Source organism: Charadrius vociferus, unplaced genomic scaffold, assembly GCF_000708025.1.
Source record: "Charadrius vociferus isolate BGI_N301 unplaced genomic scaffold, ASM70802v2 scaffold610, whole genome shotgun sequence".
NCBI classification, from domain to species: Eukaryota; Metazoa; Chordata; class Aves; order Charadriiformes; family Charadriidae; genus Charadrius; species Charadrius vociferus.
In genome coordinates this window covers 845,024-862,029 of record NW_009646437.1, presented here as the reverse complement: position 1 = coordinate 862,029, position 17,006 = coordinate 845,024, and the positions used below count along the sequence as shown (strand labels likewise).

The 17,006-nt window shown below is 44.2% G+C and overlaps 1 protein-coding gene across 1 annotated transcript in view; it reads right to left on the bottom strand.

The window, feature by feature from the left end:
• CAPN13 (calpain 13) overlaps positions 1-17,006 on the bottom strand; it is a 43,643-nt gene that overhangs the window by 11,696 nt on the left and 14,941 nt on the right. Inside the window, exons 4-13 of the mRNA XM_009881969.1 lie at positions 16,259-16,392; positions 14,286-14,460; positions 13,491-13,562; positions 11,959-12,044; positions 10,462-10,536; positions 9,439-9,605; positions 7,803-7,948; positions 4,358-4,518; positions 2,739-2,775; positions 853-915 (exon numbers count right to left, since the gene is read on the bottom strand). Of these exons, the coding sequence (XP_009880271.1) occupies positions 853-915; positions 2,739-2,775; positions 4,358-4,518; positions 7,803-7,948; positions 9,439-9,605; positions 10,462-10,536; positions 11,959-12,044; positions 13,491-13,562; positions 14,286-14,460; positions 16,259-16,392 (1,116 nt within the window). The remainder of the gene's footprint in view (positions 1-852; positions 916-2,738; positions 2,776-4,357; positions 4,519-7,802; positions 7,949-9,438; positions 9,606-10,461; positions 10,537-11,958; positions 12,045-13,490; positions 13,563-14,285; positions 14,461-16,258; positions 16,393-17,006) is intronic.

Here is a 17,006-nt window from a genome sequence, read left to right as displayed (position 1 = left end):
AGAGCCTGCGGGGGAGTTACAGGCATTCCCATCACCATGGGGTATTTTCAGCAGTGATGGGAAAGCTTGCTGACTTCACCAGCCCCTAGCTGGGGAGCTGCCGATGGTCAGGCATAGCAGGCAGCTGGGTGAGTGGGCTGGGAGCGCAGGCGCTGCTGCTCACTTCCTTCTGAGCCACCCAACCCACCAGTGAACCTGACTGCCTCCCTCCTGAGACACCCCCAAGGCATTCAGCATGGCAGCCCCTGTTCATTTTTGCCTTCACGCACAGATATAACTATTGACTGCAAGAGGCCCATTGTGCAAAGACTTTTGGCAGTGATTTTTTTTTCCTCTTGACTAAGTCGAGGAGTTCTTTATAACAGTTTATTAAACCATTAAAAGCATCTCCTGTGAACACACAGAGTTTGGCTCAGAAAGAGCAGGAATCAATTACTCAAACACTGACTGATGTCTGGTTTCCAAATGCTGTGAAGGCAAACAGAAAATGATGCTGATGAGAGGGGGGAATACCCAAGGCTTTCTAATTGCTTTCAGTAAATAAATAAACCAAAGCCAAAAAAAAAAAAAAAAGCACATACATGCAAGCGCATCACCAGCAAAACCACACATCTCCAATCCTCCTCTGATATATGGGTCTAGCCAATCTATCCCAGCTGAATGTCCCATTTTTCTGGTAGTTTTGGCAGGTGAATCAATACTGTTTTTGCAGTATCTGCTTGAGAATGGAGCTACATTTCCAAAAACCATTTTTCTAAATGTATTTGTATCAACATCAGAGATCAGTTTTTGTTTTTCAAGTCCACATGCCTTTTTTATTTATTTTTCAGCAAGATGTTTTAGATAGGATACCTGCTTAGCGTATCTTAAGAAGACAGCCTTATAGGAGCTGTCCTGGTTCTGTCTTGGTTCATCCTGGATCAAAGACAAAGTATGCACACAAATAATTCAGTTACAAAACAACTGGAGGTAGAAGTCTGCAGATCCAAACAGCACTTTAGAGAGGGCAGGGAATGTACAGTACAGGCTGCAGTTTTATCACCCCAAAAGTAAAGCAGACTAGAAGTGAGGAAGAGCTACTGCAATGAAGGAAGCAGCATAGTTTGGATGTTATCATTTAGTACAACCAGGAAGGAGCAGCTCAGGGCCTGAAGAAGACAACGGAACACATCCAGGGTGGAGTTCAGCAAGTCAATAGATGAGATACAAAGCCTGATCGGTATTGTTGACCCTCAGTTGAAACCACTGGCTTAGGGCATGTGAAGATTCATGTGAACAAAGGAAATAAAGCGGGAGTTGACTTTTCCTTTCTCTCATACCTTCTCAATCCCAAGGCAGGCTGACTGTACCCCAGCAACTGCAATTCAACGGTTAAGTGATTTTTTTCAACCCTCCAGTGAGGAGATCCACCAGGCACTAGGGGGAACTATCCTTAACATTATAAAATTTCCCCCAAAAATCTAAGCCTAAGCCCTAGTGCCTTGGGCTCTGAGATATCCGGTCTAAACTTCTCCTCCGCCAGATAAGGTTTAGATTGGATATGAGGAAAAATTTCTTCATTGAAAGGGTTTTCAAGCATTGGAATGGGCTGCCCAGGGAAGCGGTTGAGTAACCATCCCTGGAGGTAGACATGGTGCTTAGGGACATGGTTTAGTGGTGAACTTGGCAGTGCTAGATTAACAGTTGGACTTGATCTTAAAGGTCTTTTCCAACCAAAAGGATTCTATGATTCTAATTCACACCACTGAAGCCCAAGTGCCTGAACAAGAGCAGAAAATGCGGGTACCATAATTCGCCAAAGTCAAAACATTGGCTAATGACAACAGCCGAGAAAACTGACAGCTTGACAGTGGAAAGAGATAATGAGCCACCATTTACACTACCCCTCTAATGGGGATCAATTGGAGGCTGGAAAATGAATCACAAGGAAAGGACACTCTTTCCTCTTTTCCTGAAGCAGCTTTACACCTTTGGCTTCAAGGATCTGCACTAAGTTTGCACTATATATAACAGCCTCTCAGCTGCAGGTTTTTGAGAGCAACCAGTTGAGACAGCAGCATGGACTGGATCAGGGCTGGTAATTTGCACAGTTCACAGAGAGGAAGTCCAGCAACAGATGGTAGCTGGGTAGCTCACCACCGTGGGCTCCGGTGCTTTATAGGGTGCAAGCACTTAAATGAATCCATTCCCACAGGGAAGGCATGTATGACCCCACTCTCAGGTGTGAGGTGTTTTTAAAAGAGGTCAAACTCAATTTGTGACTTTTTCATAAAAGTTTTCCCCCTCTCTCCTCCTTGGATACATACCCATTTTACAGACACTGCAAGAATTGAGTGTCTTTGAAGTCCTCTCCTCCCTGCTACATTTGGTTCGTCAAAATGTTAAAGATGGTGAAGTGGAAAGGACAGATGGACAGGCCAACAGAGGGACTATAAAAGATTTGTTTCCTTCAAAAATCAGGCTCTGAAAGAGGCACGTGTGAAGAGGAAGTGCTTTTTTGTCACTCTCATCTCTCCAGAGAGGTACCCTAGCTGGTCACCTGGTCTCCCGGAAAGGTCACAGGGTGCCAGAGTCAAACCCTGGGACAGGTACTGGGCGGTGAAAGAGGGAAGAGCAAAGTGGTGTCTGGTATGTAGGGAAGGAGGAAAAGGAGTCAATAGAGGTGGCTACCAAAAGGTCAGCTCCCTGAGAACCATTAACCACCACCAGTAGCTACATCAGTTTTCACAGATTCTTACCATCGGCAGGACTGGGCTGGGCAGGGAGTTTGTGTTCCTAGAAAAGAGTTACAAGAGTCAAACTGGGAGAGAACGGGCCTTTTCAGAGTATTGATTTGCAGATGTGGCAGAAGGCAGGCACCAACAGGAACGCTTGCCCAGCCCATGGCCCCACAAGATGCCCAGTGCCCACGTCTCCCAGCCTGTTGCAGTTCAGTCAAGCCTGTTGCACCAGTCCCAGGTCTCTGTGCAACCAGACATGAGCAGGTCTGAGTGTCTGGCTGCTCTGAGGCCACTGCTTTCCCTGAGTAAGCCCTGCTGGCATCAGCAGAAGAGAAAGGGTAACTTGTCTCACTGTGAGCACACCATGACTAACCTCACCACACAGAAGACAGGGCTTCCCCCCCTTGAGCCACATAAAATTTTCACCTGCTTTCTCTTTGACTAGTTTAATAGTCGGGAATAAAACCAGCATCTGGGCTATTAAAAGGTAACACCATTTAAATGTCTGCAGACTGCCTGAGATTGAGCTGGGGTCACTATTCCTTCTGAGACTTGCTTAGTAGCAAAATTCAATACTGGAGTTTTGCTTTTAGTAGGGAAATTAGGCAAGCCAGATGCTATTTTTATAGCATCTGTGCTATTATATAGGTGAGTGCTGCAGAGACCCACAGAAAGGGGACTCCACACTTGTCTTAGCTCAGGAAGGTGTGTGAGGGTCACAGGTTCTCCTGGAAAGACCTACCTCCAAAGGCTGAGCCATCCTATGCATGACTCATCATGCTGAAGGCAGTCCAGCCCAGAGCATGGACTTCTCATGTTTGTTTTCCATAACTAAGGAGTTGCCTTAGTCAGTTCTGAGCTATTTTTGCCAGTGGCCAAAGCCTAGAAAGCAATCTCATTATTAAGATACAGGCCGATGAGGTAAGAGCTGCAACCACCTCCACTATAAAGTTTGCTGAATGAGAGATACTGCACATCTGATGCTTGAAGGTCTTTGGTAAGGCTGAATGCTGGAGTTTGCTCTTTACGTAAAGCACACCCGGATATTTATGTGAAAATGTCATAATAGCAGCCTTTACATGAACTACCCTACTATTTTTTCATTAAACTTATCCTAAAGACCCCTCTCATACCCACAGGGAGCCTTACTAGCCTGTCTATTAGATGGCTGGGTGAAAGGATCAAGGCCCTTTCACTGCTCTTTTCTTCTCTAGGTCCCACTCTGAGCAGAATGGGACCTGACCCATCTGGCATCCAGCCCGCACAACATAAGAAACTACATAGCAGCTGTTAAGAAAAAGAAGGTCCCAGCCCTCCTTTCACTAAAGAGAGATTTCCCCACAACCAAGGGGGGGCATATCTCACAATTATTGCTTGCTTGTGTGGCTCTTTGTACCAAACCTGAGACCCTTGGTGGCTGCAGATGAGCTGTTGCCCTGTTCTGCAGTGGCCACCCCTATGCATCTGATTCTACATCTGATCCCCCTCAACACAGTGCTTAATACTCAGCTGTGTCTTCCCAACACACTTCTAGAGTATGTTAAAATCAAATTGGCACATTAGTTATCTTGACATTAAATTGTTAAATCCTGGCACACTGTAAGTCTGGGGCCTACAAGGAGTACTTATCATCTTACTCATTGTAGTCTTGATTCTTCACAAAAATTCGTAAGAGAAATTCAAATTCTTGGTCCTCTGTTGTAGCCGGAATGACAGCATAGGTTCCTGGGCTCAAGTGAAAGTAGTTGGTCACATCTCGAGTCAGGGAGAAATTTTGTTTCAGAACTTTGGAGTTCTCCTGAAAGAAAAGTATAGCTGTTACCGCTCCTTCATGTCAGGAACCAAAGTACATCAGAAAGTGCACTCACAGCAGCCTTACATTCCTACAGCTCTCTAAATACACACTGCATCTAGCATGCTTTGATCCCCCCTGTGGCACGAAAAGTCTATCCAGGTGACAGACTTTGTTCAAGGACACATCAAAGATGTACAAGGGCGGAAGAAGTGAGAGAAACAGAAGGCAACATGTATGTAAGTGGACTTGAAGAGAACCCCAGTTAACATTAAGCAGACTGGAGTTCATGAACAAATCAAGGATGAATACTCTTACTAAAAATTCCCTGAGATCTAGCATGACTCAGAGTGGTCAGATGCTCATTAAGCATCTCACCCAGATGACAGCGCTTCAGAAACCACAACTCAAACCTTCCAGCAAGTGTCATAAGAGAACAGAATATTCTGATCTTTCTTCGGTTATTTCAGTATTTTTGCTGAGATGAAACAAATATAATGCAACAGCTATTACTATGATGACATGTAAAGATAGCATAATAAAAACCCCTTACTAAACATATTCCCCAAAATACATCAGCGTGTATAAATTCCATTTAGAATGGTTATACAGCGTGGCAGAGTTATTTATGAGCCATGCCTTTGGGAGAAAATAACATAAAACTGCTATTTTGGGAGGAAAAAAAAGAAAAGATGACTACTGTTACAAGCGGCTGGGAGGTATGTAGACTGCCAAGTATTATGGGTCGGATCTTGAATAGATAGAAATGGGCAGTGCTGCAAAGAAATAAATGGTGTAATCCTTTTTTTACATTTGGGTCTCATTCCACATTCCTTCTAGTAAAAAGTAGAAGCAGATTAATATCTCAATGGAGTCAAAACCGGTGTGAGATAAGAATCAGCCTCTATACATTGCTCAGCTCTATCACACAGCATTAAACTTCCCTCACAGCCATGTATTAGTGTTCCACGTCTATATTTAATCAAAGGCTTCCTAGAGCTATCAGATATGTCCATTCTGGTTTGCATCCTTGCCTGCACTGCATTCCTCTCTCATCTTACCAAGGGATAATACTCTTTTTACTTCACAGCAACAATTTGATGCATCTCAAAAGGTACTGAACAATGAACGATGCTGCTAATGAGTAATGGCAGTGAAAGCAGTTGAGAGAGGAAGAGTGAAGCCACATGAATCTTAGCACTCTCTTTGCACAAAGAAAATCCCTTGTAAACTTTTACGTAAAGATGCCACCGCTGACTGGCCTCAGGTACTGAGGCTACACATTGTGAAATAAACTGAGGGAACAGCACTGTACAACTACCCTGGTTTTAGCTCCTGGATTTGGCTTTTGTTGCTATCAGGGCAGGACGCTGGGCTGGCTGTGAGCAGCTGGTAGCCCAGCTGTCATGTTACTGTGTCCATGGGGGAATATTTTCTGTATTATCTGCTGTGTACCAATGCCATTACATTACTAAAAGCTATGGTGTGACAGAGCAGCATGACAGTCCCCTTTTCCCTCATTGACCTGGTGCTCCACAATAATCCAGTGCCCCAAAGTGATGGCCTGTTCTGGCCTTTCCCTTCAGCTCCTGTGTAGGAGATCATCCCAGATGAGAAGCCCAAACTGAGCCTGAGATGAGCCATGGATTGACAGTCCACAGAGGCCATGTCTTATTGAATTTCATTCATGCTTGGGAATATACCAAAAGAAAGAAAAACTAAAGTTTTTCAGTGGTGCTCAGTGATAGGACAAGAGGTAACATGCACAAACTTGAACATAGGAAGTTCCATCTTAACATGAGGAGGAACTTCTTTACTTTGAGGGTAGTGGAGCACTGGAACAGGCTGCCCAGAGAGGTTATGGAGTCTCCCACTCTGGAGACATTCAAAACCCGTCTGGACGCCATCCTGTGCAACCTGTTGTAAGTGACCCTGCTCCGGCGGGGGGGTTGGACTAGATGATCTCCAGAGGTCCCTTCCAACCCTGACCATTCTGTGATTCTGTGAAATGAAGACATGTGAGCATCCACTGGAGGGGAAGAAAGACATTTTAAATATAAAGCAAAAATAGAGCACATTGTCCTCTAGTCTACTTCCTGACTAAACCATGTCTTTTTCAAGGGACCCAAGACCTATGCCATCACCTCTCAGTGAGGGTCTTTTCTGTCAAAATGGGTAACTAGCCAAGAGTATGAAGGGACCTCCATGCCTGGTGACTGTTGGAGAACGTCTGATAAGGATGCTGGAGGGAGCAAGTTCCTCATTTATCAGGAGCAGCATCTCCTTCCGAGTGGCACCGCTGGCCTCATGGAGTCCTGCAGGGCTGATATCTGCACCGGGCAGGATCTCCTTGCATAGGGATAGTGAGTTCCACTTGCTGGTGGAATGCTCTTTTTATTACATCTTTTATTTCTCAGACACTGTTTTTTATGAGCTACAAAGCTGTGCTCTTCCCTTATGAGGAGCTGTTAGACTTACAGCATCAATTATTTGAAGTCTGGGACCATGGCAAACCTCTCCAGTGAGCAGGAGAGTGTGAAGTTAGGGTCACAGCAATCTCCGCTTCCTTTTGTTCTTCAAGTTAAGAACAACCCCCTTCCACCCCCCTCAGCCAACAACAAAAACACTTTAGAAAAGACTGGCATCCATCCACACTAGAAACTGTGCTTTCAGTAAGCCTGGTAATGCTCTGACAATAACTGCCCTTGAAATGGCACCTCCCTGGACAGTCACCAAGAAACAAAAAAACCCAGGGAAATTGTAGTGGAGGTCCCAGGTATCTGAGGGAATTGCCTGGGCACTGGTCTTGAGCAAAGCCTTCCACAAATTTCGCTAATGGCTTTTGCATGGCATTTCTGTGATAGAAAAGGGAAGATGAATAAGACAGGCCCATTTTGGGGAACAAGAGGCCATTTTTTTCCCTACTAGACATGGAGTACTGCTCAAGTGTTGTGGTTAGTGCTGGCTGTCGTGCCTTGTGTTGGGCCAGAGGATATTGTTCTGCCCTCTCTTGTAACCTGGGAACTCCCTGAGATTTCCAGGGCTATTTTAGGATGCTACAGAACTGAAAGTTCAACCTTTCCTCTCCTAAGACATGAATAAAGGAACCTAAGCCTGCCTAACTCTACTTTTCCTGTGATATTCAAAGATAGAAGGCATCCAGAAGTTTACTCCAAATACTGGCTGCTCTTTTACAGCCCAAAGGGCAACTCAGCCTTTTGTTTCCATGTACAGGTATAATAACCCAAACAGAAAACAACAATTCCTATATGATACCTGATTGTGCTTACCCCAGTTATAAAAAAGCCAGTCTTCAGGTTTTTTGCATCCTGCATATCCTCAGCATGTTTTTGCATGAGTGAAATGACTACATTATAGGTTTTTGTGTCATTATCTGGCACTTTGAAGAAATACTGAGGGTTTGTTGAAACTGCACCTGCTGAGAAAGTGGTAATAGATTAACAGTAGCCACACAGATATGCCAGAGGTAGCCTATTGTGTAAGATTTGCTTATATGGACCCAGAGGAATATGTAGTTACTGCTCCAAGGTCCTTTCAACACATGAGAGCACTGTAGTCTCTACATTACCAGTAGGAGTTGAGGCATCTGGAGTTAAACTAATTGTGCATTAATCATTATAGAAATCACTGGCAAAGTCATAAAAGTCATGCAGGTTTCTCAACCCCCCCTACATCTGCTTCACCTATGTTGCACGCTTTCCCTGAGGCAGAAAAGCAGTCATTCTTAATCAGCTGCATGACTCAGTGGCTGAGCTGAAAAGGACTGTGGCTTGGAGATCATAAATACACAAAAGAAAAAGACAAAATGGTCCAAAGCCGTCCTCCCTTTCCTTCCCGTTATTGTTTGTGATGGACAGGACAGAGTGTTGAGAACCAGAGGGGAAAGGCTTCTTCTTGGCCAAGGTTTTGGTTAACAGGAAGCGTCCCTGATAAGAAAGCAGTACAATGCCCAAACTGGGGAAAAAGGACTGAGATGGTAGCATCTGCTTAAAGTATCTAGACTTTAAGCCATGTAGTTCTGTTGGGTGACCTTGAAAGCTGCAATTTAGCCCAAGATTGTACTTGGACAGGAACTTTACTAGAGGGCTGGTGGAAAACACAGCTCCAAGGAAAATGGTTCTGCCCACACACTCTCAGTTCAGCCCCTGCACCTCCTCACTCATTCCCAGTGCCCACAGTGTGCAGCAGCACAGGCATTGCTTTGTTATCACCCCTTGAGACATGGTGATCAAGGTTAGGAGGAGGAGGCTGAAACCTGTAAGCCAAAACCTGTTTTCTGCTAAGTCAGCGATCAGCGTTGCGGAAAAAAAAGCTCCTTCATTAACCACATGCTACCATCTCAGATTAAAAACACAGAGCCCAAATAGTGATGCAGCTGTAGAAAAGTAAAATAAGATAAGATAAATGTTTTAAAAAGTAATACTAATAACCAGAGCTCGCAATTCCAGAAGAGTCTGTGCACAGGCAGTAAAACCAATGGTCTTTTCTGCTCAAAGAACTTTCTACCTTCAAAAATAGAGCTATGTAGCAGAAATCTTTCATTTCATATCCATTTAATTTCAGACTATTTCTCGCTCTGTAAAATCAGCCACATATTTGCCAGACTAGATTTTCTGATGAGGACCCCAGTAACACCTACTGTAACTGGCTGAAAGAAGATAGGCAAGCACATTTTGATTTAAAGAGTTTAGGGTTTCTAAATCACAAGTCCCCCGTTTTAACTCAGCAGCCAGTGTTGCTGCTTTGTTTCTGCCTCTTTAGCTAATAGGTGCTGTAACACGAAAGGGCGGGCATTAACAACTGGCAATCAATATTTCTGCAATTTGGCGCTGAGACCGAACATTTCACTGTAAGCACGAGCGGAGAGGAGGAGAGCACTGGGTGACTGCAGTAAGCATTCATTACCTGGGGAATAGTTGTTCCTGCCTGTGGCAAGGGCTGGACTCCACAGGTTGATGTGCCGGTCCACGGACCACGTTGTGCAGTGCTGATCTCCAAAGTCCAGAAACGTTGGGGTGTTGTTACATATATACAGCCAGGAAAACTGTTCCTGGAAGTTTTCACAGGACATCCTGCATAGAAGGAGAAAATCTCACCTTTCAGTTTGAGATACCAGTCAGGTACTCACATTCACCCCCTGTGTCTTTAAAAGAGGATTACAGAGAGCACTGCAGGCTCTAGCTGAGCTGGCTGGTACCTTGCAGAAGAGGTCAGCTCTCAATGCATTTGGGCTACCCTAAGTGCATCTACAGCCCAAGGGAAATTACAGGGCATGTTCAGTAGTACCTAGGTAGAGCCCTGTTAGCTCCAGCACATCCTTGCCACTGCATCTTGCTTTGTTCCTCCACAGTGTCCTGCCCTGCATGCATTCTTTGCATGCCTGCAGTGTCTCTCTCAGACCAGCCTGTGTTCCCCTGCTTTCCTCTGAGCCTCACAGGGCAAGTGTGCACTTTCTGAATAGTAATAGCTTTTCTAAAGGATGGCTCACACATGGTTAACCTGGATCTGAGAGTAATCAGAGGCAGTGAAAAAACACAAGCACCTGCAAAGTAGCCAAGTGCACAAGCTCCATGACCTGCTCAGCCACCTCTCCCCTCTGAGCACCAGCCAGTCCAAGGTTCGAGTTAAGTGCTCTATGGGGAAGGGCAGTGTGACAAAATGACTAAGTCTCAGGGGGCTGGATTTTTACTCCTCTCGCTTTTCATATTTTTCACCAGCTTGTTACTTAATCTTGGCCAGCTTCGTATCTCCAGGTCTTGTTTCCTCTGAAATCATGGGGTCAGGACAACCTCCAATTCGCTGTTTGCACACAGATAACACCAGGTGCCTTGAGCCATCAGTAAGAACACAGAACAGCCTAAATGACTCTTTTTTCATAATGAACACGAACAGAAAACTTGGTAGACAGAAGGATCAACAGAGAAATACCAAAATTCTCCATCATCCTTATTTCTGAGGTAGTGTTCTCTGGATTGAGGCTCAACATGGTCCCACTGAGGAGAGCTGCAAAAAAAAAAAACCAACCCAAATCAACAAGCAGATGTGAAGCACAATTTTCCATCTCTCTGGCCAGCCCGTTCCTCTAACCAGCCTGTCAAGTAAAGAGGCATCAGGAGGGGTGAGCAAACTGCACGTTAGGAACGGGACTGTACTCGATACCTTCATAGCCAAGGCCAGCAAACAGAGCTCTGCGCTTTTGCTGTGCCTGTCTGAATCACCCACCCTGGGGATGGGGAATCCTGCCTCTGCCATCCAAGCCCCAGTCGCTTGTCCCTATGCTGGAGAGGTCAGTGAGATAGCAAGGCATAGCACTCTAAAGTCTACACACTGATGTGTAGAGGACACATTAGCCAGTCAAATGTGTTGTTTCCAAGCAGCATGTTTATAATTAAGTGATAATTGTACTTTCTGCTGTGTGTAAGATAAATAAACAGAGCGTGAATCAATAATTTATTGATTTATGCAGCTTACCTGTGAATGCGCTCTACTGACATTTCAATTACAGTTAGGATTATAGTTCACCCTTCCAAAAAATGGGAGGATGCTGTCTGAGCAGATAGCTATTATCCCAGCCCTAAACATGTCTGCACCACCCGCCAACCCATCCAGGCACAACACACTAGCCTGACTTTTCTCAGCAGAGAAGTTATGAGTGCTCCTAGCAACAGGGAGAGGTGGGATGCTATTAAATCACAAAGAGGGACACTTGAACATCTCTCTATCCAGGAAAACGCTGATGCAATTCCACCACAAAAACTATCATCTGTTTATTTACAAAACACTGTTGCAGTCTGCCGCTGTATCATTCCTTTCCTCAGGAAAGAGAGGTTAGCTTATACACACAGAAGCAAACTGGTCTTTGCATGTCCAAAACTGCATGCAGAATTCAAAAGATGAGTTCAAGTCATCCAGTGCCGCTTTGCCTTTGCAATAACCAAGGACTCTTTTTGTCTCTCTGTGGTCAATATTGCATAAAAATACTGCCCTGTTCTCATGTACTCTGCTAACTATCCTATTCCCAGATCCAGACTCATGGGAGGGGAAGGAGAAGCAGGAAGGTTTGCTGCAGGACAATTCCATAGAAGCAGTCAGCTAGTGTCTGGGGACATGGCCAGAGCTTACTCCAGGTAATAACAACTCTTTCATCCATGACTTATCTGGAGTTACCCACTGGGAAAAATATACACATAGACAAAAAGGGATACCAAAGCTAGGCCTAGTGAGGAGCACATATAAAACCAATGCTGCATTAGTTTTCCCTGGATTGGATTTCTGCGGACAGTGGCTTTGCAGGTAGAAAAAAAAGCTTATTATAATTGATTTTAAAATGTCTCCTTCATTATAATGGATGCAAGGAAGAAGTCCTTTACAATAAGCATATAAAATAGTGATTTTCCTTATAAGACTAAAGCTTTAAGACCATACTCATCACTCCAAGGCCCCTTCCACTCCCCATGGCCCCATGGGTTCCAGATCCTGATGATATGTTTCCAGCCATTCTTGTAGCGTATCTGTAAAAAGAAAAGAAAAATAAATTCAGTCACAGCTTTTCACAGTTGTAATATTCATTGAAGACATGAATAATAAAATGGATGATCTTCTACACCTTGGAGACCTGGTTTAACTTTTAGTCTCATTTAACTGCAGCTAAAAATCAGTGCCTTTTGCTACATTGTAAAGGAATGTGGGGAAAAAAAACTGTGCCCTTTTTGTTTTCCTGAGGACAGTGAATAGCTGACAAAAAAGGCGGCAGCAGCGTTCCTACCACACCACATGACTTCAACAGCCGTGGGCAAGTCCAGTGCCTAATCCTGCACATCTGATGCTGTGAGTCAGCAAAGACAAAGACTGTGATGAAGGAGGTCACCAAACTGCCTGGAGTGAACGTCAACAGTCAGCACAGAGAGATGATGATAAACAAAATGTGTAGCTCCGTATCTACAGTATTGTGGTTTCCAGCAGCTGGAGTTTCTTGTGCTTTTCTCCTCCTGCAATCACTGGAGGGGCAAAGAGTGTTTCTCCTCTCTGCACACATCATGAGCAGCAGGAAGCTGAAACAGCGTGAAACTCTTGGCTATGAGTAAGTGTCCTCTGAGAAGCAGCACACTGACTATGATGACGGCACCAAGCATGCCATGGCATGAGGAGTTATAAGCCAAAGCCAGGCCCAGAAGGAAAACCATTAAAGAGAAGGGACAAAATAGCTTAGAGAAAATAACATCCCCTTTCCAAAATACTTTAAGTTCCTAGATTAAAATGTGTGGCAGCTATCTTGCTTGATAGTGTAACCATTGTTTGGTTTTCTTCTTGGCCTTGCTCACTGTTGACCCTCCCTGTGTGCACTACAGCTTACTGCGGGAAGCCACGTTCTGACTTCTGGTTGTAAAAAATCCTTCATTTCTTTTGATCTGTGTGATAAATTGGTCCTGTTTTCAGATCAGCAATATTAATATCTAGCCAGGAGAAGTTCTGCATGAGTAGAACAGCTTTAAAAGATGGAGAAATGCTGTTCTCGGAATAGTGAGTTATTTACTTTTCACACAGTGATTTCTGGCAGCTTGTGATTGAGCTGAACAAATGTAGACTTGCATCATATGACAAATCCCAGAATTTCAGCCAGTGCTTCTATTCCCATTTGAAACAGAAAAGTGGTTTTTTTAAAAGTCAGCATGGCATGAAAATCCCCAGAAATTCTGTATTTGCTGTTGAAGTGTCCCAAAACAAAAATGAATTTAAGTTGCATTTTTCCATTAGAAAAAATTATAGAATTCAGATATCCTCCCTCTTTCCATTGTATCAGAATCCCTCCATGTCCTGGAATTTGAACAATGTGATTTCAACAATCCCTCCTAAGGGTGAAGCTAATTAAAATTACTCTGAATGGAACAGCAGTGTGACTGCCCTGTAGTGGATCACCAGTACAAGATCACCAGGCAGGAAAAAGAACTTGATCTTACCTTCGCAGCTCCTGTGACAGTGTAGGCATGACCCTGTACAATCCCATTCCTCAGCTCTATATTCCTCCTCAGCTGCAGAAAGGAGAAAGCACAACATTTAGCTTTCTGCCACGCTGCAACAGTAGGGTCATCAACTCCCAGAACTATCGTTTGGTATGGCAGAAAGAGAGACTTGGTTTTGACTACCGCAGTATCTCAGATACAGTGGCTCCAGAGGAACGTGATTGTTGAGCTGAAGGACTCGACCGTGGCTTGTTTGCAACAGCCAAGCTTCGTGTCCTGATGGACCAGACACTACAGAAGCAATGCCGCAGACTTTGCAATCTTCCCTTACGTGCTGTAAGGGAAGCCCTGGCAGCTTTTTAACAAGATACTCGCTGAGCATCACAAAGCCTTTTGCAACTTCCTAGCGTTAGTATTGGTAGCCAGCAAATCAAAATGCAATAGCATCCTCTTGTAGAAGAGAGGTGTATTTTCGCCTTGCTAGAATCAATCACAAAGGTATGAGGCCAAAATCAGTCCTGCTGCAAGAGGATACCACTATCACACTGGAATTAGCCAGGAGAGAAGCCACAGACCCCTCTCTGACAGACCAATCCACCTATATCTACCCAAAAGCCTTTAAGTTACTTACTGCGTAACTTCACCTGCTTTCTACTGCTAAGGTCTCTCCAGGTATCCTTAAGCTGCAACTATTACAGGGAATGATTATGGACTTCCTTTTTCACTTAAAAGAGCAACCTTTATGTGAACACGGTAAACAAAGAAAGGCATGCTCCTGGCCCTGTGACTCACCTGGCCTGAGGTGCTACACCCCATCAGACACCGAGACTGGGCAGCTGCTTTCAGAATTTCCTCCAGACAAGTAGGGGGATCCTTCAATGAAAACTGCACTTGGACTCCACCTGTGAAGTCTACTAAAGCATCAGAAAGGTATCCTCCATGCAAGTTCTGGTAGGAGCCTCTTAACCTGGGGAAAAAAGAAAAAAGTTAATTAGTCCTTACACTGTGTTTTAATATACAATTTACAGTGATGGTTTCCAAACTGGACATGCACATTGAGGCGGTGAGCACGGGGTATGTAAACATTTGGGCCAAGTAATGAAAGGAAATGTGATTGAAATACGTCACCAGACACAACGCATGCCCCGTGGAATGAATGATGCAAAGAGGGACCTTTTCCTATGTATCCGCTCCCATCTGAAGAAGCTGTCTAGTCATTTACAGACAGTGGAAAATAATAAGGCACATCTCATGCCAATGCAGACATTTTAGGGAGATGAGGTGCATCTCATCTTTAAGTATCCAGTTTCCTTCTTCTGAACAGGAAGGGAGCCAAGGGTCACTAGTTCAAATGGATGTTTCAGCTCAAATGGAGCTGAACTGTTAGTTTCTACATCATACTTTGTCATGACTCTTCACAAAAATGGCCTTTTGCACACGAGAAATAGGAAGAAGACAGAGGTGAAGGTATTTGCCCGTGCTCCCAAGGCAAGACAGAAACAAGTTTTCAGCGCTGTTCCAAATTCACTCTGCTAGAGTGCAGTAATAGGATAATAATTTAATATTGCCAACACAGTCCTTGTTGTTTTTATCGTGTGCTTTTTATTGAGACAGCAAATAAGCTGGAACATGCCGTACTTAGAGCAGGTAGAGCATGCTGTTAAACCCCACCATACACACTGTATTTAATGAATGTAATCAAATGAAGTCTGCTGCTAATTGTATTTTGAAGGGTTGTCCTTGTCCTACACTGATGAAAAGAATTTGTCATGGGCACTGGGGAAAAACTTCTCAAATGGGAATCTCATAAACAGCATCGCTTGCAACTTTAATTTAATAGAGGTTTGGTTTGCTTTGTAATTAAAATCTTAGGCAACAAACTGACACCAAATCCTGAATCAACTTTTCTGAGGTATCTCAGGGCTAAACACATCTTATTCCTGAGTCTCTCAGATGCTGCTTTAACATTTGCTTATTCTTGATCAAATCCGACAAAATAATTAGCTCTTTTCTTCAGGCCCTCTTTACTGCATTGCAAATGTTACACCAGCTTGATGTAGGGTGTGTGTACCAAGTTCCAGCCCTTCATACTACCCTTAGCACAGGAACTTCTCTCCAGCACATCTAATAATGCGCAGTGTCATAGATGCTAAGGGACAACATTCTGATCCCTTCACTCCTCAGAGGATTTTAAAAAATTATTATTTCTCTATTAGTCATTATTAACACTGCAGTACTCTGGGGAGCCAAGAGTCAGAGCTCTCTGTGTGAAGTGACCTGAGAGCTGACCAGAGACTCACAGGAGTGCATGTGTTGTGCCTGGGCACGTTCTTCAGTCACGCTTCCTCTCATTGCCTGCTCCAAATATCTTCATGATCTCTGATTACTGACTGTAAACAGAGAGAATCCCTGCTTAGTGACTGCAGTTTTAAACAGAGGAAAATATGGAAATGAAAACATAGGCAAAGAAGTTTGCCTAAAGTAGGAGATGTCCAGCCCCTTTTGTGTCACCAGCAATTCCCCTGTTCATTTTCCTTCTCAGGCATTAACTTCCCAGAGTTGGACCAGGTACATTTAGGTCTTCAGCCTAAGACCAACATCTCCAGGTTATGTTGGCCCTGTGTTTGCATGCATCCACGGTTCCTCACCTAAGTACAACACACACAGCTCTTACCCTGAACTGTGTGTTTTGCATAAAGCAGAGGGTGAAACCACCTGCAGAAAGCATTCAGCACTGGGTGGAAGAATAGACCGGGTATATTTACTTGGCATATGCTTTTTCCAGCAAGGATGGCCAGAATTCATTTGACGTTCGAGGGTGTACAGACAGGTATCTTCCATCGAGGAATGGCAGCCGGTCATCTATCACTACATCCACCCAGTCGCCATATTGCCAGAACTGGAAAGGTGAGGGAGGAGAGAGAAAAGAATGAGCCTCTTTTGACAGCTAATATTCATTGCAAACAACAGCCTCCTGAAATAGCACAGGAATTAATCTAAAGCATGGATACATGCAAGTTCTCTCCTGAACTGCTTCAAGCTGATGGTCTACATTGTTACACAAGCTACCAAGTGGCTGGATTTCCCAGTGGCAGGGGAAGTTATCTGGGAATATAAACAGTCCTGCAATCAATGGGAGGAAAGATTTAACATGGCAAATATGCTAATATCATCAGGCGATAGCAAGCATTCAAGATAATAAAGAACAATCATGCAGATGGTTCAGTGAGCCTCACTCCTCAGCTGTACTTGGATTTTCCCCTGCAGCCCAGCTCTTGGCCAGAGAGCCTCTGTCAAGATCCAGTCTCTAGATTTTCTTTCCTCTGTGTTTCAGTTAAGACTCCAGCTGTCATGGACAGGGACAGTGTAGTGACTAAAGACTGTTTTTGAGATGTTATCTATCTCCTTGATAGATGAGGAGGACGCAGGCAGTCTCTCCAGCATGTGGACAGAGCAGGTGTTTCTCCAGCTGATCCAGCTGATGAAACCTTTCAAGGGAGAAGATAGGGAAAG